Source organism: Onthophagus taurus, chromosome 2 (assembly GCF_036711975.1).
Source record: "Onthophagus taurus isolate NC chromosome 2, IU_Otau_3.0, whole genome shotgun sequence".
Lineage (NCBI taxonomy): Eukaryota > Metazoa > Arthropoda > Insecta > Coleoptera > Scarabaeidae > Onthophagus > Onthophagus taurus.
This window is the reverse complement of record NC_091967.1, coordinates 27,538,391-27,560,478: the sequence shown is the minus strand read 5'-3', so window position 1 is coordinate 27,560,478 and position 22,088 is coordinate 27,538,391. Positions and strand designations below refer to the sequence as shown.

The 22,088-nt window shown below is 33.8% G+C and overlaps 3 protein-coding genes across 7 annotated transcripts; all 3 read right to left on the bottom strand.

Moving 5' to 3' along the window:
• Positions 1-205: 205 nt before the first annotated feature.
• LOC139429090 (uncharacterized) lies at positions 206-20,747 on the bottom strand. Of its 5 annotated transcripts, none has more exons than XM_071194588.1 (4): positions 18,556-20,747; positions 15,195-15,539; positions 482-2,287; positions 206-426 (listed from the first exon to the last, which is right to left on the bottom strand). In XM_071194588.1, exon 1 carries the CDS (start codon positions 19,668-19,670, stop codon positions 18,639-18,641), a length of 1,032 nt encoding a protein of 343 aa, XP_071050689.1. In that variant the 5' UTR covers positions 19,671-20,747; the 3' UTR covers positions 206-426; positions 482-2,287; positions 15,195-15,539; positions 18,556-18,638. The 5 variants fall into 5 exon arrangements, with proteins under 5 accessions (XP_071050689.1, XP_071050690.1, XP_071050692.1 ...); XM_071194589.1 differs by having other exon boundaries at positions 206-1,093; positions 1,428-2,287; XM_071194591.1 differs by having other exon boundaries at positions 206-2,287; positions 18,556-18,919; positions 18,977-20,747.
• Positions 10,541-12,607, bottom strand: LOC139432686 (uncharacterized). Its single transcript, XM_071201448.1, has one exon. It carries the CDS (start codon positions 12,605-12,607, stop codon positions 10,541-10,543), a length of 2,067 nt encoding a protein of 688 aa, XP_071057549.1.
• On the bottom strand, positions 12,632-13,858 carry LOC139432685 (uncharacterized). Its single transcript, XM_071201447.1, has one exon. The coding sequence runs from the start codon at positions 13,856-13,858 to the stop codon at positions 12,632-12,634; it is 1,227 nt and encodes a 408-aa protein (XP_071057548.1).
• Positions 20,748-22,088: the final 1,341 nt, after the last annotated feature.

Here is a 22,088-nt window from a genome sequence, read left to right as displayed (position 1 = left end):
CTCTCCCTACTACTGAACTAGTCCCACCGCATTCACTCTGTAAAGTGGCGCCACCGTTATAATATACCGAACCACATCCGAGCTGAGAGAATTTTACATTTCTCAAAAAATATTTAAAAATTGAAAATCATACTAATAAGTTGAAAAAATAGGGAATTTTAAAGATTTTAAAAATCACATAAAGTAGTTAAAAATACGAAAAGTTGTAATATTATATAAAATTGATTTATTTTATTATTTTAATTACTAAAAAAGTTTAAAAATCATTGAAATTAATTGTTAAACACTTTATTAAAAATACTTGGAGAAAATAAGTCCACTGATTTTTGCGGCAGTAGTTAATTCCCTAAAATTCGTACTTTCCTATGTGGTTTTCCACATGCTATGGGAATTTTCTTTCTATCATCAGATTCCCATTTCAGATTTCTAAAAATTTTCATTTTTATAATTAGTTTTACCATTTGTTTTCTATGGTCTATACAATTTCCTTCGGCATATAAGCATGGCAAGTCGTCCATTAAATCCTTTTCTATATTTTGTACAACATTTTCACTTAATTTGTGCTGTTCGTAAAGAGCATTAAATCTATTTAAAATGTATGTGGTGGTGTTAATAAAGCTCTCAGTAGGTCTTCTTAAGAATTGTGTATCAGTGGAACAGCAATAATCTTTATTCAAAATAAAAAATTCATTTTCTTCAAACGCATCATTTGAATCTTTTATTAAATCAGATCGACATTGTTCGCACGTTGTTTTGTCAAAAATTTTGTGGAATACATAACCTGCAACATACGCTGTCGTACAACTTACCAATGTAATTTTTTTTTGGCCACTGCTAGATGGAATTACTTCGTTGATGTCGTCGACATTTACATCTTTCTGAGGAAGAGTCAAGACACACCTGGCAACTTTCTGTTCTTCTGCTACTTGGTTTTCTTTTTCTGCATCCATCAGTACACAATATCAGTACACTGGCCTCATCAGCAATACAATTACTAGTATCCACCTCCATTCCCAATCTAACGTTGCTGTTATGCTGCATCGCAATTCGAAATTGGCGAACTGTAGGCGTCGGATTATAACCGCCTCTGCTTCTGACCACAGAAAAAAAATTTGATTTAGAAAATTTGTTAACAGATATTTAATTTTCATTAATTTCAGTTCCGACCATAATAATAAAATAGAACGTATGGTCCATTGAAACCCCTCCAAACAGTAAATGTTGTTTCTTTTTGTTTCTGTATTATTTGCTATCTCGTAAACATCAATGTGTTTAAAAAAAATTAATCCCTGTAATAAAATATTTTCTGGTCTATCATTGTAAATCGATAATGCTCTTTTGTTGGGATTATTATCATTTACTGTTTAGAGTATCAAATATATTATTTACACTTTCAATAAAATCGGCAGTATCTATCGCTGTATTACTTTTTAATTGCATCGTTCCTCTGGCTGTAGCAACTGCTGCTGCAACTGTGTGCGAGAATAGTTGTGTTGCATATTTGACTCGCATTTTCTCAAATGTTGTTGGTTTAATGTGGGATATATCGCTTTTCTGTTATTGGAACATCAGAGGATTTAAGTTCATTTTCCTTAATTCTCTGATAACATCTTTTATGATTAGATGCAGCGTAGAACTTTTTACAGGTCCAGCGGATGTATAATATCCTAATGGTATTTTGTAATTATGGAGCAAACCCCGCAGATAAAATACAAGAGCCGTGTTGGCTAGTTTGGACTCTTTGCCATAGTTGGCCAGATCTTGAAATCCTTCAATTAGATCCTGTAATTTATTATATTCCAGCTGTGTTTTTAACCAAATTTCATCAAATATTACCACGCAATGTTTTTCGTAATCTGTCATACTTTTAACTTTTGAAGCTAATTTCTTTGTCAGTGTAGTTTTGATCCCTGTTTTTAAATTTAAAACTTTCAACCAAGACTGTATAGTTCTGACCGCTGGCAGAACAAACTTTAATTTATTTAAGATAAAACTGTACGTGCTGGGTGATTTGTAGAAAAGAGACATTGCGATCTTTCCTTTTTTGTAGGCATATTCATAATTCGATCACTTACTACACTCATGTTAGAAGAAGTAGAAGTACTCTGGTGTTGCTTTTCGTCTGGAGTATAGTTGACTGTGAGAGTTGATAATGCCTCCGAATCAGAATTTGATGTTGTGCAAATTGTCAGCAAATTGTCTTTTCACCATACGTTCACAATACTTTTGTACCATACGTTTTAACAAGCGAATGTGTTCGGACTGGGCTAGTTGGAACAGCAAAGGTCTGCACAAACAGAAGAAAAACGCTTATTAAGTTTATGTTTTAAAAGAAAAAATCTGATAGTAATTTACGAAAAGAAAATCTTAACTCAAAAAATAAATAAAGATAAATTAGCTATATTCCATACTTTTGTCATACCCTATATATCAATTCCACACAAAAAAATCCTCAAAGAAGCTTGTAACCAAAAGTTGTAAATTACATCAATGTGTTTACATAAGACATGACCAAGACACAAGGAGTATATCACTTTTTAAAAAATGTCTTTCACAAAGTTTTGTTTCTTTTAACTCTTCGACGTCGATCAAAGCAATTTCAATATTTCCGCATCGTTTTTGCCATTCGATTGCTCGTTGTTTTTCTTTTATAGGAAATTTGAAATAATTTATTCCATTGTCTTTTAACCTGTGTTTTCCACAATTAATATAATAACACATATTTTTAAGCGGCATTTTCTTGAGGGCACTAATGCATACGATAAAAATTACACTTAGAACTGCCGAGAACACTAACAACAGAAGAATAAAATTTCAATTTAGGAAGCTACTTCAACTTGGGTAGCGCCATCTAAATGTGGAGATATTTTACGGCGACGCGTAAAACTATCGTATGACATGTCTTGTTAAATTTCTCAGGCAACGCTAGAAGGTAGTACTTTCCAAAATAACATAAGTTTTTTGTATAAATATAGGGTCGCAACTCTTTTGTTTTCGAGCTATGAGCGATCAAAGTTGAGCCCTTCCCTAGCGCCCTCTAAGGGGATGAAATTCACAACCCCTTTGAATTTTTTATAAGAACTTTTTATAAAAAATAAAATCATGCACCGCTATGTGCCGCCATGTTTAGCTAAAATAATAATTGTTCTAAAAGTTGGCTCTGAGATTCATTTACGTTGAATCCTCATAATTGTTGATGATTATTAATAATTTTTGACTGTTATTAAGCAAGAGTATCAATTTTTTAATATTGTTTATTATTCTTAAAAACAACGGAATTTTGTTCAGACATTCACGTTATTTATGATTTTTGTTATGAAAAACACAATTAACTTATGTTATTTTGCCAGTACTAGATACTAGTAAATGCACAACTTCTATAAAAAAACTTTTTTTTTTTAAATAATAGTACTTTGCTGTGTAGCATATTTTATTTTTTTACGCGAAAACTATTATCTTTAAGGAAAAAACTGAAGAGACAAAAAAGAACAATAGAGCCGAAATAAAAAATAAAATGTAAATTGTTGACACAACTTTGATCGCTCATAGCTCGAAAACAAAAGAGTTGCGATCCCCCGTATACACGGTGTTCCGGTGACTTGGGGCATAAAATTAACCTCATATACTAGAGCAAAAATGATGACGATTCGTGAAAAAAAATTATTATGAAAGTCTTCAAATGGCCATGATATGGGCCATCAAAGTTCAGAAATTTTAACACACTTTTTTAAATATTTTCAATACCATTTATGGTAGAACGTTGAAATTTGGTACAGTGTAAACAAATATTAAGCAAAATCATTGAACCAATTTTGACTTTGATCGGGCGGCGGCAACCATGCTATACAGGTGTCCCTAAAATTTGTTTGCTCAGAACTTTTTTGTTCGCTCGTAACCTTATATTTATTTTTGTACTTTTTAATAGAAAATTTATTTTAGAAACTTTTATCACTCTTTGAAAATTTTGATAACATTGACCGTTTTCGAGTTATACGCGAAAATATTAAGCTTCGATTTCAATGGTAACACTAAAAAACAAAAATCTTCGAAAAAGTCAAGGTTGGCCATGGCAATTAAAAAAAACAAATTGAGCTGTCAACTTGCTTATGTCGTTTAAACACAAACGATAGTTTTTTGTTAGTTAAGTTTTTATTAATTTTAAGTATTCAAAATGAAGAGTTACATATTTAGTGAACAAACTGACATGATTTTGACATTAGGGGAATGTCATGCCGTAGCAGCCGCTGACCGTTATCGGGAGAAATTAGAATTCAATCGAAAAACATTTTTAAGGATTGAAACCCGTTTAAGGGAAAATGGGACGTTTAAGCCGAAATTTACTAACAGCGGTAACGGAAGATCAGTCCGAACACCCGAACTAGAAAAAGATATTCTAGACTATCATAGTATGTATGGTTATCACCATAGCAACATTAACTTTTAAATACATACATTAGTTTTATATAGAACAAAATGAATTTTTCCTAATTATTCAATAACTATAAGAAATATACCCCATAAACTATATATATTTGTTATCAGAAGAAAATAACAAATTATTTTAGGTCATAGCCAACTATGGTTTCCATTTAAAAAAATGAAGTTACGTCTAAAATCTGGAAAATAAAAGATGGGAAAAAAATTGTACCTACGCCACTGAATTCTTCGTAAAAAGTTGCCAATATAATGTTTTATTTATAATACTAAATCTTTGATAATAAGTAGGGCACGGAACTTTTGTAACGGAACGATACGATTTACCCCCACCACTTGTTCTCCTAGAAAACAAATCGGTGGCGTCAAGTCAACTCACCTCATCGGTTGTTGTTGACGACCGACAATCGGTTTATTACACGTCAGTGTCAACTGTCAGTACGATTTAAAAATATTAAAAAAATATATATTTTATAACTTTAATTCAAAAAAACATGATCCGATTTGTAATATCAATCACAAATCGGATACGGATATAAAAAAATTGCTGTTAACGCATATTGAAACAACCATCCCTAAATTTTCTTCTGTAAATGACGTTCTAGTTGACGTTAAAATGAGTTTGTACCTAGAAAATAATCTTTCAACATCACAACTTGTAAATGGAGCATAAATAAAATACTGAGCTATTGAACCATATTTTTCCTTAAGAGTTAAAGGTATATTGTTTTCGGCAATTTGTTGAACAATTCTCAAATACGAACAACAATTTTACCACAAAGGGAAACTAAAAACAATTCTTAAAAAAAAAAAACAATAATACGAACTCAAACGGAACTCCAACTTCCAATTAAAGGTAACCAAAGAAAGATAAATAGCAAATTTGACGAAATGAAAATGAAAAGCGGCGAATACTGCACATTTGGACAACAGTGAAATCGTACTGACAGTTGACAATGTTGACATTGATGCGCAATAAAAAACCGATCGTCGGTCGTCAATAACAACCGATCATTTTCTAGGAGAACAAGTGGAGGGGGTAAATCGTATCGTACCGTTACAAAAGTTCCGGGCCCTAATAATAAGTGAGATATTCGCGATTGTCGTTTTCGCAAAATTTTCAGTTTTTGCCGATAGGGCGATAACAAAAGACGATAGCTATTCGGAGTTTTCGGCATTAGTATTTTCTCGAAAAACGAGATCATAACATGTAAGCTACTTTTTATCCATCTCTTTTAGTTTCGGAGATAGCCTATGCGGACATCGAAATTGGGACACCTGTACATATTTAAATATAAACCGATGAACGTCAATAATCGATCGAACCCGACATTCGGGGTATAACCCGAGTTTCTCTATGCGATGTACTGTATTAAGAATAAAACTCCGGGTATTCCCAGAGTTGTCTATTCGAACGCAACGGTCATGTGGGCGTTAAAATTTTTCATTCAAGCAGTTTAAAGTAAAAAGTGTTAAAAAGTCGTTATAAAAGTTCATGTTTAAAATATGAACAATCGAAAGCGAATTAATTTAATAATAAATCAAAAACTTGAAACAATAAAACAGTTGGAGTCTGGAGTGTCCGTTTCGCGAATATGCGAGCAATATGGGATTCGAAAACAAACGGTTTCGGACATTAAAAAAAAGAAACAAACTAAACAAATTTAGTTTAATGTGTGATGTAGATGCGAAAATGAATCCCGGAAAAGGAATGAAATTGGCACGTGAAACTTCACTTGAAGAAGCGTTATTGAAGTGGTATATGGTACAACGTTTTTGCAGTTGAACTTAAATCTGCTGCAATTAAATTAGCTAATCATATGAACATAATTTCATTCAAAGCAAGTGATGGATGGCTCTGGCGTTTTCGCAAAAGACATGGAATTTTTAATAATAGGGATAACGAGCTTGAAAGCGAGGATATGAAACATTATAAAGATAAAATTGTCAACCATCAGATCGCATCTCGACGATTTAATAACATTTATAGATGATTCATCAAATAAGAAATTGCAATTGTATCATGCACATTTCCGTAGTTTTAGGGAGTTAATCATAAAAGAACAACAAACTTCAAAAGTGCAAACAAAACTTTATTGTTTTTTAAAAAAAGCATTGCCAAAGCTTTTTGGTAATGCCATAAGCGCTTCGACATCCAGTGCATAATAACATTTTACAACCAGATTATACATATATCACAAGTAAAGTTTTTCGTTTAAATAATATGAATAGGTATATAAATAAAAAGATATATAAGACATATGTTCATTCATTTTATATTTGATAGCAAACAATTGACATTATATACCTCTTCCTGGTCTTGGAATAACCCTCAATTGTGGTAAATATTAAAGTTTCATATTTGCCTTATAACAAGTTATAATAGAAAAAACGTGTTCGGGACTGTTTTTCTATATAACGGACACCCCCTCCCCCGTATTAGTCCGTTATATCGAGGTTTTACTGTATTATTGTTTTATTTAAAATTTTGAAACGTCGAGTGAACGAGTGTAAATGCGATAGAACTTTATTTAAAAATTAATTTGAAATACAATAATAATAGTAAGAAAAACACTGACATTTAAACGTCAAAAATATTTCTGACAAAGATTGCAAAGCCTACTAAGATTTTTTCAATAAAATTTATTTCAAGTTTTGATCGACAACCCCGTTGTTTAACGGGCAGTGTTTGCTTTATTATTTTTTTTTCTCAAAAATTAGTCGTTTTTGGAAAAATTTTAGAGACAATAAAGTTTTAGGATACTTTCATCTACCTATGTAAATTTTTTCTAATGTATTTATCATCTGCATAAAAAAAATGTTAGCAAAAATGTAAAGGGGGTGGTTACGTTTAGTAGTTTAGAAGGGTAGGTTGAAAGTACAAATAGGGTCAAAACGTGCCCTATTATCACTTAAACATATTCCCCAAATTTCATTTTCCTAGCGTTAATGGTTTTTGAGAATAAAAAATTAAACCAAAATTTTCCGCCATTTTTGGAGGGGTGTAGCTCCTTAGGGGAGCCGAAGTCGCCCATGGTTCATATATCAAAGCACCCTTAAAATTCACTAAAGAATCGCCCCTTGAAGTTTGTTGCAGTCATTCAGATACATCCTGTATACTTCTTGTACTATTGAAAAAAAATTTGTTATTTCCAGAGAACTTTTAGCAGCATCATTTATTACAAGGTTGAGGCTGTGCGACGCGCAAGGAATATAAAGAGCGCGTGGGTTAATATCTAAAATGCGTTTCTGTAATCCTATATGTTTTCCCTTCATATTCGCACCGTTATCATAACCTTGTCCTCGTATGTTATCTAGGTTCACATTCAGCAATGATAATAAATCTATTACAAATGTGGTTAAGCCTTCGCCAGTGGTATTAATAACAGGAAAAACCTAAAAAGTGTTCCTTTACCTCAGCACGATTTGTAATTGAATTTAAATGAGCAATCTAACTACTACTGAAATGTGTTCGTCGTGCGAGATATCGGGGGTGCAATCTAAAATAATTAAGTAATATTTTGATTGTTTTATATGATTAATAATAGTTTTTTTTGATCTTTTCGCCCAATAACTGCAGTATTTCGTTTTGAATTTGGTGGCCAAGGTAGTATGGCATGCGATTATTAGCCCTTTCAATATTACAAAGGTGTTGCTTCAAAACGCTGTCAAAGTTAGCTACACATTCAACTAATTTCAAAAAATTACCGTTATCAGGCTTAAATATTTTTTTAGATTTTCCTCTTAATGCTAAACATTGACGTGCAAGAAAACGTATAAAACATATAATTCTTTCTATCATTCTCCTCTTCTCCCGTTGAAATTCTTCTTGGGTTAAATGATCAATAATCCTTCCTTTCATAACAGAGGTTGTCAAAACAAGACATTTTTTAACATTTGATATATGTCCCGTACTTTTTTCATGTCGTTCTACGCTTTTTGACAAATGCTGCCAATCATTGAAGCCTATAATGAAAACACTACCAATAACCCAAAAAAGCTTACAGTAAAAACAATACACAGAATTATTTGACTGCGAGTATATTAACCAATTCTTATGAGCAATTTCATTGTTTTGTAGCGTTTTGGAAAAATATGCATTCGAAAATGACCTATTTTTATTGTCTTTAGGAAAAGCGAAACTTTTTACTTGCTGTGGTCCATGATCTACCAAACACATTCTTATTTTATCCGTTATTAACTTAGGCCATAACGCGGGATGATCCATAACGTCACTATTAATTAATAATTATTAGCGGTGTTTCTTCTGTTATATTCATATTAATTGATGAGGACGGTTCTGAACTTTGTCCAACAATGGTTACACTAACATTAGGTGTTTCTTGATTACCTTCTACCACCATATTTTCTATCGGCTACCGAAGATGGACCTATCGAACAATGGGTTACAATTGCAAATGGTTTCAAAAAATAATCATTGTAACTAAAATTCTATTTTATACAATTTATTTTCTATATGCAACTCACCAACCCGAATAAATTTCTTTATAGAGCAGGTATGTTTCTTCACGTTTTCGTCTTTCTCAAGTTTTATTTCCTATTTTGTGCACCAGATAACTTTTTTTTACGTCTACCTACAAATGGTAACTCATCTTTAGAATACCTTCATTAATAAATACTTATTAGCTATAAGTATTACTTATATATATTTATGACATTCTAATTTTATTAATACCATTCGGTAGAGAATCGTTTGTACCACTTTCGATTTCGTTTGTACCTCATACGGTTCCAAAATACAGCGATTTGTTTATTTTTAAGAATACCGCTGAAAGTGTGTATCTCCGTTATTAATGAGTTATCACAAAATGGTCTATGGAGTTCGAAAAAGAATCGTTTGTTCCCGTTTGTACCTCAACCGGTTCCAAAATACAGCGATTTTTCAGAATACCGCTGAAAGGGTGTATCTCCGTTATTAATGCAGATATCACAGAACGGTCTATGGAGTCCGAAAGAGAATCGTTTTTATGCTTTCGTACCACTTTCGATTTCGTTTGTACCTCAACCGGTTCCAAAATACAGAGATTTTTTGATTTTTGAGAATACCGCTGAAAGTGTGTAGTAGTTCTAGTTCCATTTTTCTTTATTTATTTTTTTTTGGCTTATTTTATTTTCTTTTTTATTTATTTAGACTTTTCATTTGTTTTTGAAACTTTTATTTTTATTATAACATTTTATATCTTTTTACGTAAACTAATAATGCGAGTTTTCTTTTCTGTTGTAATTTTCTTTTATTTCCCATTTATTCGGTGAATGTACGAGATAACATATTCTGTTACAGAAATTAGATGATAAGTTAACTCGCCAAACATTAATGTACAAGGAATATCTGAAATGCAGAATACCCCTGGCCAGTTAGTATAACCCACATTTTCTGCAAGCCGTACCAACTGTAAGCATTCAATGTCAATGAAGAGATGATTGCCGCCCGTGACATGCAAGGTTACGTTGTTACATCTACATTGAACGCAGCTTTTATAGTGCGAATCAGATATCTTTTCATTGGTGGCACTTTCAAGAGCCTGTATACCCTGCTGGTAGAAAAGTTCGGTATTTATGTCAACAATGGGAACATTATGAACAATGTAGTTATTGCAGTCATTACTGCTGACTAATTTGGTATGATGGTTCGTCAATTAGCAATTTTTGAGCAATCACTGATATTGAGGTGACAATCAATTTGATTGCTGTTGTTGTGTTCTGTATGCTATTTATTTTGAAATGAACTGTATTTCTTTATTTTCTTGTTTTTAATTTAGTGACATTCGTAGATTTAGGTTTAATTGTCTAAAGGATAACTAAAACGCACCTAACACCCTTTCTCATTCGACAGGAAGTGTCCATTTTTATTTAGCTGCCAACTTACAACTTAAAAATAACCAAATATTACTCTAAGTCAAAAAAAACAAAAACACCAGACAGAACATGCCGCCAGCCTTGAAATATCAATATTTAAAACTAACATACATAAATGAAAACAAATACAAATTTGTAGAAAAATAGGAATATATAATATTTGTAAAATATATTCCCTGAACTGAGTTAATCTTCATCTATCGGTAACGGACAAACGTTTGCAACGGCACTATATGCCGCTTCTTGTCCGTACTAACACTACACGCACTATATGGTCCTGGCTGGGATATAGTTCTTCTACACGGCCTAAATGCCATTGTAGTGGAGGTATGTTTTGCTCTTTCAACAAAACCATGGTTCCAATCTGGACGTCATGATTATTGCGCGTCCATTTTGAACGTTGTTGTAAGGTGTGTAGGTATTCATGATTCCAAACACGCCAAAATCTTTGCAACAATTGTTGCTGTTGTTTAAAATTGTTTAAACGGTTGGTTGGTACGTCGACAACGTTCTCTTGAGGTATTGCTTGTAGTGGTTGTCCAATTAAAAAATGTCCAGGTGTAAGCGGTTCTAGGTCCGTGGGATCAGAGGATAAAGGTAATATTGGACGGGAATTTAGGATTGCTTCAATTTGAGTAAGCAACGTATAAAATTGTTCAAAATTTAATTTAGTTTCACCTAAAACTCTCTTAATATGGAATTTAAAAGATTTTACTGCCGATTCCCAAAGACCACCGAAATGCGGAGACCTTGGTGGGATAAAGTGCCATGTTATCTGATTGTCAACAAAGTATGAATAATAATTTTCATCCTTAGCTGTCTCTTTAATAAGGTTATATAAGTTCTTTAAATCATTATTAGCGCCAACGAAATTGGTTCCATTATCTGAATAAACAGTCCTGCAAAGTCCTCTGCGCGATACAAAACGTTTAAAGGCGTTCATGAAAGCTTCTGAGGTCAGTTGTGTTACCAGTTCCAAATGTACAGCTTTTGTAGCCAAGCAGACAAATATACATAAATAAGCCTTAAGTTCCACACGACTTCTACTCTTACTATCTTTTATTAAATATGGACCTGCATAATCTAAACCGTTTGCTGCAAATGGTCGTGTACGTGTTACTCTGAAATCTGGTAAATCGCCCATCAATTGATCAACATTTAACGGTTTGACTCTGAAGCAAGTTGTACAATTTCTCAAATATCTACGTACGGTATTTCTACCATCCAGTGGCCAAAATTTACTTCTAATACGGGATAAAACGAATTGTGGACCAGCGTGTAAGTATTTATGATGATAATACTTAACAATTAATTTGACAAAATGATGTTTTGCAGGTAAAACTATTGGAAACTTCTCATTGTAAGATAATTCGGAGTGCCTTAAACGTGCTCCTATACGAATTAAGTTATTGTTATCTAAAAATGGATTTAAGCATACTAATTTACTTTGTTTATGAACCATTTTTCCTTGTTGCAAAAGAGATATTTCTTGTATAAAAGATTGGTTTTGCACAAGTTTGCATAGTTTTATTGTAGCATTATTTAGTTCTTCCAAAGAAAGTAAACCGCTTAATTTAGTTTCTGATCTTATGTTGTTTACAAAACGAAGTAGGTATGCCATAACATGTAGTAATTTTAAAAATGTTGAATAGCGGGTACATATATCGAAGTCATTCACTATCAAATATGAAAAATTAATATTTTGCTTTCGAGCTTCAGGTACGTCGTCTATCGTTACCGTGTGGTTCTGGGGCCAATGCGTTTCTTCTAATGTTATCCATTCGGGACCTTTCCACCAACATTCTTTATTTCGCAATTCGTCGGGATTAAGACCGCGTGAAACAAAGTCTGCTGGATTATCAGCTGTTGGAACATGTTTCCACATTTCGCGCTCTGTCAATCTTTGTATCTCCGCGACGCGATTAGCCACAAAAATTTTCCATTTATGCGATTCGGAATTCAGCCACGAAAGAACAATGCTTGAATCTGTCCAATAATAAACATTTTTTATTTGTATTTTTTCATTTGTTAACATTATTGATTTAATTTTTGTCATCAATTGAGCAAGCAAAAATGCTCCGCATAATTCCAATCGAGCTATCGATATTTGTTTAATAGGTGCGACTCGGGATTTTGAACAAATCAAATGAGATGATTTTTCGCCATTATCATTGCTCGAACAAACGTAAATGCATGCACCGTAAGCGACCTGCGAAGCATCGGAAAATCCATGTAATGTAATTGACACTACCTTTGCTACAGTAACCGGTCTTGGTATTGCTATTTTGCTTATCATTTTGATGCTTTTAATAAAATTTGATCATTTTTGTTTTAAACAGTCCGGAATTTCATCATCCCAATCGCTTTGTAATTGCATAAATTCTTGTAAAATTAGCTTAGCTTTCATAATACATGGATTAATGAGACCCAAAGGATCGAATATTCGCGCCACCTGTGATAATATAACCCGTTTGGTAATTTTGTCATTTTTAATTTCAAAATCGGTACTGTAATGTAAAGTGTCTTCTCGTGGATGCCAAACAATTCCCAACGCTCTCGTCTCAGTTCCGTCGTTAATCTGAAATTTGTCTAGCTGGTTGTTCTCATTGTGTAGAACCCTGCTATCGTTCGATTGCCATTTTCTTAATTTCAAGCCCGATTTCGCCAATATACTAGCAAGTTCATCTTTAATTTTCAATGCTTCTTGCCAATCATCAGAACCAGTTATCAAATCATCCATGTAAAAATCTCGTAATATGATGTTAGAAGCTACTGCGTTAGAATTTCTACAATTCAAGACAACCTGATGTAAAACACGTGTTGCTAAAAATGATGTACTAGATGTGCCGTAAGTAACTGTGTTCAAACGATACGGCTTTATTTCATCATTAGGGTCGTATCGCCATAATATTCTTTGAAAATCTCTTTGTGTTTTATGAATAAGGATCATTCTGTACATCTTTTCTGCGTCTGCGGTTATCACTATCGGGTGCATTCTCATTCGAACAACTATATCGAACAAATCACTCTGGATTTTTGGGCCAACCTTTAAAACGTCATTCAAACTTAAGCCTGATGTCGTCTTCGCTGAAGCATCAAATACCACTCTTACTTTAGTAGTGCTACTCGTTTGTTTTATCACAGCATGGTGAGGCAAATAAATCACAATGTCATAATCACACTTATCGAAAGAAGTAAGAGTCATGTGGCCTAAATCCTCATATTCTTTTAAGAAATTATTATACTCCTGCCGTAAATTTGAATTTTTTGCTAGTTTTCTTAATAACAATAATGCTGATTTCATAATTGTCTCTGTTTTACAAGTTATGTTGCAAATGCTTTGGCTAATACCGGAAACAGGTGCAGCTATATCTTTTCCCGTTAACTGAAATTTATCGAACAGAAATTTGGTGCAAAAATTTGATTGACTGCCCGAATCCAGCAACGCACGACATTTAACGAATTCTCCGTGCTTATTGTAAACATTAATAATAGCAGTTGGCAAAATTATTTGTCTTGTTTTAGGAATATAACTTTGTGATGTCATAGTGATTGGCGGTTTCTCATCGTTTTCTTGTTCGTCGTCGCTCCAACGACTTTGTTTGGTATCGTGATCAATTTTTGATATTTCGCTTCGACTAACGTGTGCTTTAATATTAGTAGCTTGTCTTTGACGTAAATGAAAATTTTTGTCATGTAAAATAGTATAATGGTGTTTCAGACAAATTTGACAACTTTTGCTGTTGCATTTATTAGGAGTACGACCGGATTTTAAGGTACGTTTTCCTCCATGGTCGCCGATCGTAGACGACTGCGACTAAGTAGCGGCGACTATTTCGCAAGTATGTACACATGCAACGTATTTTAGATCTGTATGTTTTCCTCACGACGACTTAGGCGCCCTTCGCCTGGCGACTAGTAGCCTGTCTGCTTTGGGAGCATACAAGCGAATTGGTCGCTTGCGAATTTAGGTAGACTTTATAAAACAGTAGGTATGTTTAACTCAGTTCACCAACACGTTAAAAGTATGGAAGATTTTTCTAGTACCGATGATGAACAACTTGTTCTTTTAATTTCGAATTATCCGCAGATTTATGATCCGAAAAACGAAAAATATAAATTTCAGATGGAAAAAGAATCTGTTGGGAAAAGAATTGCGGAAGATTTAAATAAAAGTGGTATGTTTTTAAGAACTGCAATTAATTTTATTTGTTAGTTAATTAACGAATAGTACAAGATAATAGGCTAATGTTAAACTTTGCTTTCTTGCCAGATTACGGCACCTTCGCTTGCAAAATAATCTGCAAATCTGCTACGTACTTGAAAACCTTAGGCGCAAGCAAATCCTCCTGTTCCTTTGAGAGGAATCATATTTTCAGTAGGAAGTGGAAAAAGGTTTTCCTCTAAATTCATTCGTCTAGGATTGTTAAGTGTACATTCGTTACGCAACATATTATGTATACAACAGCAAGCAAGAATAATTAGATCAGCAGTGCTAGATTTTACATTAATAGGAGAAAAAAAAATTCGAAATACATGGCAAAGTATACCAAAAGCGTTTTCTGTTACTCTTCTAGCTCGAGACAGTCTGTAATTAAAAACTGCTTTCTTTTTGTCCTCTAAAACTTGCTTTTTTGGTAAGGTTTCATGACATATTTGTCAAGTTTAAACGCATCATCTCCAACAATAACATGCGGTAAAATTACATTTTTTGAACGGGGAAGTAATGCAGGTGGAGGGAAATTGAATTTTTCACCGTAAATTTGTTGTCCAATCTCAGATTTTGACAAAATTCCTGCATCACCCTCTTTCCCATAGGATCCAATGTACACATACAGAAATTTTTACTTACAATATAGTAAAAATAAAGGAAATTTGCTTACCTTAACGTTATTGCCAATTTTTCTCCTGGTGTTATTGGGTCCTTCACACGGTTGTAGGGTTTTGTTACAAGATCATCTTGGATGAGTTCCAATATATAATTAAATTGATGGCGTGTGATTCGAAAAAACTCTTTAAATCTGGTTTCATTATCTTTTAAATACTGATTTACCAATATTGATTAAAATCCTTCCAATTTTTTCCGCTGAAACATGTATATTTTTTTTTCTTCACTTTCCTAAACTAAAGAAAGAAGTAAATTTTCCTCTTCTTCTTGATAATTTAATAACATTAAAATCAAATTTCTTTGTCGTACTTTGTTCATCTTTATACGTTTTGTCTCGAGTCTAAAAAAATACACAATATATACTGTATACTTGCGAACCGGCGAGACGATAGCAACAAACCGCCCAGCAACAAACTTTTTCCTTTATATTTCCACCTAGTTCTAGGGCCCATATCTTTGTTATTTAGAAAGATAGCGAAAAACTAAGCACACGGTTGGAAAGCTTGGTCTTTTCTCTTTCTTAAACCGAGTTTTCGTCCGCCGATATGTTGATAATAAGAGCAAGAAAAAATAAAAAACGTCGCGCTGCATTCAATTTACCTTAAAATTACCAAACTTTATGGCCTTGTGCAGGCGTTACCAGATGGAAATTCAATAAATGGTTTACATATTCGGAAAGAGCTGACCTTGGACTATCTTATTCCGAGTTTTCGTCCGTCAATATTCGTCGGCGTCTGTAAAAAAAACGGTCCTGAAAAGGAGCCTACAGTTGGCAACAAACATTACTTTTGTATTTCCATCTATGTACTTTTCGGACGGATATCTTTGTTATTTATAATGCTAGCGGAAAACTAAGCACACGGTTGGAAAGCTTGGTCGTTTCTCTATCTTAAACCGAGTTTTCGTCCGCCGATATGTTGATAATGAGAGCAAGAAAAAATAAGAAACGTCGCGCTGCCACGAATTTTTGCCGCGGCTAAACCACGCTTGGGTCAATAACTCTTTTATATGACGGGGAGAAAACTCTAGAACTATATTCATCTTATGGGAAATTTTCTGCTCTTTTCAACGGTATATAACACATCTCAATCACACGTTTGCACAATCGTTTATCAGCCCAGCAACAAACTTTTCCCTAGTATTTCCGTCTACTTTTCGGGCCAATATTTTGGTTATCTAGAAAGATAGCGAAAAACTAAGCACACGGTTGGAAAGCTTGGTCGTTTCTCTATCCTAAACCGAGTTTTCGTCCGCCGATATGTTGATAATAAGAGCAAGAAAAAATAAGAAACGTCGCGCTGCATTCAATTTACCTCAAAATTACCAAATTTTCTGCTCTTTCCAACGGTGTCCGACGCACTTCGCTTACGCGTTTGCATACGCGTTTTTCAAATTGATGAACTGAGTTAAAATGCAAAGTTGGTAACGTTACCAGATTCAAAACCATCAAAACACAATTCAACAATTCGAGTCTAAAATCACTCAAATTCTTCCAGATTCTGATAAAATAGGTGTAACATGAAATAATCTTTCCTTTTTGAACAGTTTCACATGTTTCTAAACGTAAAACTAAAACTAGAACTAACACTAGCACTATCACTAGAACTAACACTAGACCTAGAACTAGAAACTTTCGGGTTCGCTTCCAACTTGTTTTCTGAAGAAGGTTGCAACATGGCACCCGAAACGTCAAAAATTTTTTCAAAAAACGCACGGCTCAACCCGAAAGTTTCTAGTTCTAGGTCTAGTGTTAGTTGTAGTGATAGTGCTAGTGTTAGTTTTATTAACACCGGCCGTGAAACCCTTCGTACTTATATGTTTTTAAACGGTTTTAAATAAATTAATAGTGAATGAAAAATTATCTGTCAACATGAAATGAAGTTAGGATTCTCTCTCAGGTAAAACTTTGTTCCAATTTTTCCTTCATCATATAAGAAAGTTAGGTTAAGAAATGATTGCGTTCTGCTACCTGTAGGTTGTCTTTCAGGTGCGTTTTTTTTACAGACGCTGGCAGATATTGACGGCGTCTGTAAATGAAAATTCGAAATAAGACAGGCCAAGGTTAGCTCTTTTCGAATATGTAAACCATTTGTTGAATTTCCTTCTAATAAGGGCTGCAAATTTTTCGCTATTTTTCTAGATAACGAAAATATTGGACCGAAAAGTAGACGGAAATACAAGGGGAAAGTTTGTTGCTGGGCTGAAAAACGATTGTGCAAACGTGTGATTGAGATGTGTTATATACCGTTGAAAAGAGCAGAAAATTTCCCATAAGATGAATATAGTTCTAGAGTTTTCTCCACGTCATATAAGAGAGTTATTCACCTAAGCGTGGTTTAGCCGCGGCAAAAATTCGTGGCAGCGCGACGTTTCTTATTTTTTTTTGCTCTCATTATCGACATATCGGCGGAGGAAAATAGCGGTTTAAGATAGAGAAATGACCAAGCTTTCCAACCGTGTGCTTAGTTTTTCGCTAGCGTTATAAATAACAAAGATATCCGTCCGAAAAGTACATAGATGGAAATACAAAAGTAAAGTTTGTTGCCAACTGTAGGCTCCTTTTCAGGGGCGTTTTTTTGACAGACGCTGACAGATATTGACGGACGAAAACTCGGAATAAGATAGTCCAAGGTCAGCTATTTACGAATATGTAAACCATTTATTAAATTTCCATCTGGTAACGGCTGCACAAGGCCGTGAAGTTTGGTAATTTTGAGGTACATTGAATGCAGCGCGACTTTCCTAATTTTTTTCGCGCTCTCATTATCAACATATCGGCGGACGAAAACTCGGTTTAGGATAGAGAAAAGACCAAGCTTTCCAACCGTGTGCTTAGTTTTTCGCTAGCGTTATAAGTAACAAAGATATCCGTCCGAAAAGTAGATGGAAATACAAAGGTAAAGTTTGTTGCCAACTGTAGACTCTTTTTCAGGAGCGTTTTTTTTACAGACGCTGACAGATATGGACGGACGAAAACTCGGAATAAGATAGTCCAAGGTCAGCTCTTTCCGAATATGTAAACCATTTATTAAATTTTTGTCTGGTAACGGCTGCACAAGGCCGTGAAGTTTGGTAATTTTAAGGTAAATTGAATGCAGCGCGACGTTTCTTATTTTTTCTTGCTCTTATTATCAACATATCGGCGGACGAAAACTCGGTTTAAGATAGAGAAAAGACCAAGCTTTCCAACCGTGTGCTTAGTTTTTCGCTATGTTTCTAAATAACAAAGATATGGGCCCTAGAAGTAGGTGGAAATATAAAGGAAAAAGTTTGTTGCTGGGCAGTTTGTTGCTATCGTCTCGCCGGTTACTTGCGAACTAAACGTCGACGACTGACGACCATGGAGGAAAACGTACCTAATAAAAAATTCGTCGGCGAATCAGTCGTCGCTACTCAGTCGCAGTCGTCGGCGACCGGCGACCATGGAGGAAAACGTACCTTAACGTTCGTTAATAGGTAATTTTAATAATTTTTCGCATTTGAATGTAAAATGATCATTGTTTTTGCAAAAAGTGCAAGACAAAAAGGCTGTTTTTTCGTTATTTGAAGTAATATACATTGATACCTTTTCATTTGTACGTTCATTGAATTTATTTGCAAGTTTACCGTCTAATGATTCAAGAAGTTGGCATTTTTCTTTTAAAACTTTTAAAAATTGATCCAATTTCGGCGTGATAATGTTTTTTGAATGAGTTTCCCATTCTCGTTGTGTTTGCTTATCTAATTTTATTGATACAATATGTATTAAAAGTTTATCCCAATGTTGTACTGGCTCACCTAATGTTTGTAAAGAACGAAAATCTTTTAGAAAATTGTCGATAAGTTTTCTTAAATTAACGTGCGACTCTCGGGTCAGTGGTTGTAGCTCAAAAATGTTTTTTACGTGATTCCGTTTTTTGATTACCTTTTTATTTTCATATCTTTCGCGTAATAGCTCAATAGCTACGTCATAATTTGCTTCTGATATTTCGAGTGAATTTATAATTCGTAAAGCGTCATCTTTCAAGCAAGATTGTAAATAATAAAATTTCTGAATTTTATTTAACCTTGCATTGTCATGTACGAGCGATTTGTACAATTCGAAAAATCTCAACCATTCTTCGTATGATCCTTTAAATTGAGGAAGATTCCAAGATGGTACATTAGCCGAAAATTGTGAATAAGTATCGAGGATTGTTGTCTTGTTGACTGATTTATTTAATTCGGTAATTCCTTCAGCGCGAGAAATAACCTCAAAATATTTATTTTCAAACGTTTCGCGTTCCGTTGATTGACTTTGTTCGTCACCTTTTTCGTTTTCTTCGATTTCCGTTTGTATGTTATCAAATTCGTCCCATAATTTTTCTAATCGTTTTAATCGTGTTTTTAATTCCGCGATGTTTTTATTACCCAATTGTACTTCGTCTACGAACGAACCGAATCGTGTAACTTGTGATTCTATTACGGCGCGCTTCTTTACTAATTGTTCCATATATATACTATCTCCTATATCGCTGACTCCCTATCTAAGCAATGAGTGGCGAGCGTTTCCATCAAAGGCAGACGGAATGATATATGTTTTGTCTTTGTCGTGCCCCCATGTCGCGAAGGCGCTTGCACGAATCGTAAATTTTAAAGAGTTTGAAGTGTTTCGCGCGTATTTTATGCAGCTTTGAAATGTAATTATTGTAGATAATTGACTTTAATTATAAATTGACGTTGAATATTGCTTTAAATATCAACTTTATGTAGGTTGTTCATTAAACATTATATTCTTTAAAATTAAATTAATACATTTATACATAGTAATTATTAAAAATGTGTACCAAAATATAGTTATTAATTTTTAACATAATTTGTGAGCATACGCCCTTTAATGAAGTTGTTACATTAATTAAAGATATAAAATATGTACTTAGGGTACTTACTATTTAATGTACATAATATTCTATCATAAAATTTTCATCATATCGATGTAATTATTAATTAAATTTTTAAGAAAAATGTTTCAAGAAAAGGAGGGCTTTGAATTCTTTTTTATTACACTGAGATCTTTCCTTTTACCTGCTCAACCAATTTTTAGGCCCCAAAAATATCTCCCCTACTCTTTTTTATTTTATTTTTAACAAATTTTCTTCACTTTCTTAACAAATAATAATTACATTTTAAATTGCTTAGTCCTGAAATATGTTAATAATTATGTTATTATACACATGAAACCTATAATATACATAACTAAATATTTAGATTTTAGGTTATGTTTATGTCAAACATTTATTTGGTGATTTATAAACATCAAGGTCATCAGCTGCTATTAATTTTTAATTCACCGTCCAATAAGATAAAAGCGTACTCACCACGTGTTCACCCATGTCTCTTGAGTAGACGGGGGCACGACAGAGACAGATATATATATATATCTGCACTCTAGTGTTTACACTCTTTTGCTGCCTTAGTCAGCGATATAGGAGATAGTATATATATGAATTGTTCCATCGCATCGATTTGTACTCGTGAAAGGGATTAAAAGGATGGACCAAATATAAAGGACGCGAACCTGTATTGCCGTTGTTTAATATTAGCGTTTGTTGCCTTCCCATTCAGCGTAATGACGTCACCAACCAAGAGCGACGCGTCGAAACTTGTTGGCTGATGTAACCTAACCACAATGTTGATATCACTTAATTTTCGATAATCTTCGCTCGAAGGACCAAATGTTGTGTTCTGTATGCTATTTATTTTGAAATGAACTGTATTTCTTTATTTTCTTGTTTTTAATTAAGTGACATTCGTAGATTTAGGTTTAATTGTCTAAAGGATCATCTGCTTTGTGTTGATGCTTTGTATATCTGGACAAGAAGTTAAATATTTTGTACGTTTTGATGGTTTTCTTTTTACTTCGTTTTTTGAATGATTAACGTTACACATGTGGTTTCGCTTTGATGGATTATCATTCCACGTATTAGATTTTGACAAATTTTTTCCATCCCAGTTTTCTTCCTCATATAAAAATTAATATTTGTTCTCAAAACTTGCGGTTGTCTCAATTTCCTCAATCCTTGACGTACTTAATGTAGGACAAGTCTTGTGTACAAACAGTGTTTGGGTGGATAAGTCTAGTCGATAAAAATCATCAAAACATTAAACGGTGCATACCAGACCATACCGGCTGGAGTTGAGAACGGTTACGACCCAAACGTCAATTTAGTCTAATGTACTTAAAAAGTATGGGAACCACCGAGACCGAGACCCGGGGCTTCCCCTAATATTAAAAGAAAAAGCTGTATTTTGGAAACTGTTGGGACATAAATGAAATCGAAAGCGGTACAAACGATTCTCTATTGAATTCCATCGGCCGTTTTGCGATATCTGTATTAATAACGGAGATACAGACTTCAGCGATATTCTGAAGAATAAAAAAAATCGCTGTATTTTGGAATCGGTTGAGGTACAAACGAAAACAAAAGTGGTACAAACGGGTACAAACGGGTACAAACGATTCTCTATCGAATTCCATCGACCATTTTGCGATTTCTCTATTAATAACGGAGATACTCACTTTCAGCGGTATTCTTAAAAATAAAAAAATCGCTGTATTTTGGAACCAGTTGAGGTATAAACGAAATCGAAAGTGGTACAAACGGGTACAACCGATTCTCTACCGAATGGTATTAATAAAATTAGAATATCATAAAGTGGGGTTCCAGGTTCACAGAGCTGACGTCGAGACGGGATTGAACGCCATAAACACGTTCAATGAACGTGCAAAAAGTTTAGGCATATAAAACAGAAAATTTAAAAAAGTACAAATTAAATTAACAATAAATGTGCTTGTGGGAGAGTAATCCCCCCAACTTTCTTTAGCCTTCTAGTTAAATATTTCGGTATAGCTTCTTAACGGTGGACAACT

Excerpts from the sequence above, each read along its gene's own strand:
- LOC139432685 (XM_071201447.1), bottom strand. The coding sequence starts at position 13,858 with ATGACATCACAAAGTTATATTCCTAAAACAAGACAAATAATTTTGCCA.
- LOC139429090 (XM_071194587.1), bottom strand. The coding sequence starts at position 19,670 with ATGGAACAATTAGTAAAGAAGCGCGCCGTAATAGAATCACAAGTTACA.
- LOC139432686 (XM_071201448.1), bottom strand. The coding sequence starts at position 12,607 with ATGATAAGCAAAATAGCAATACCAAGACCGGTTACTGTAGCAAAGGTA.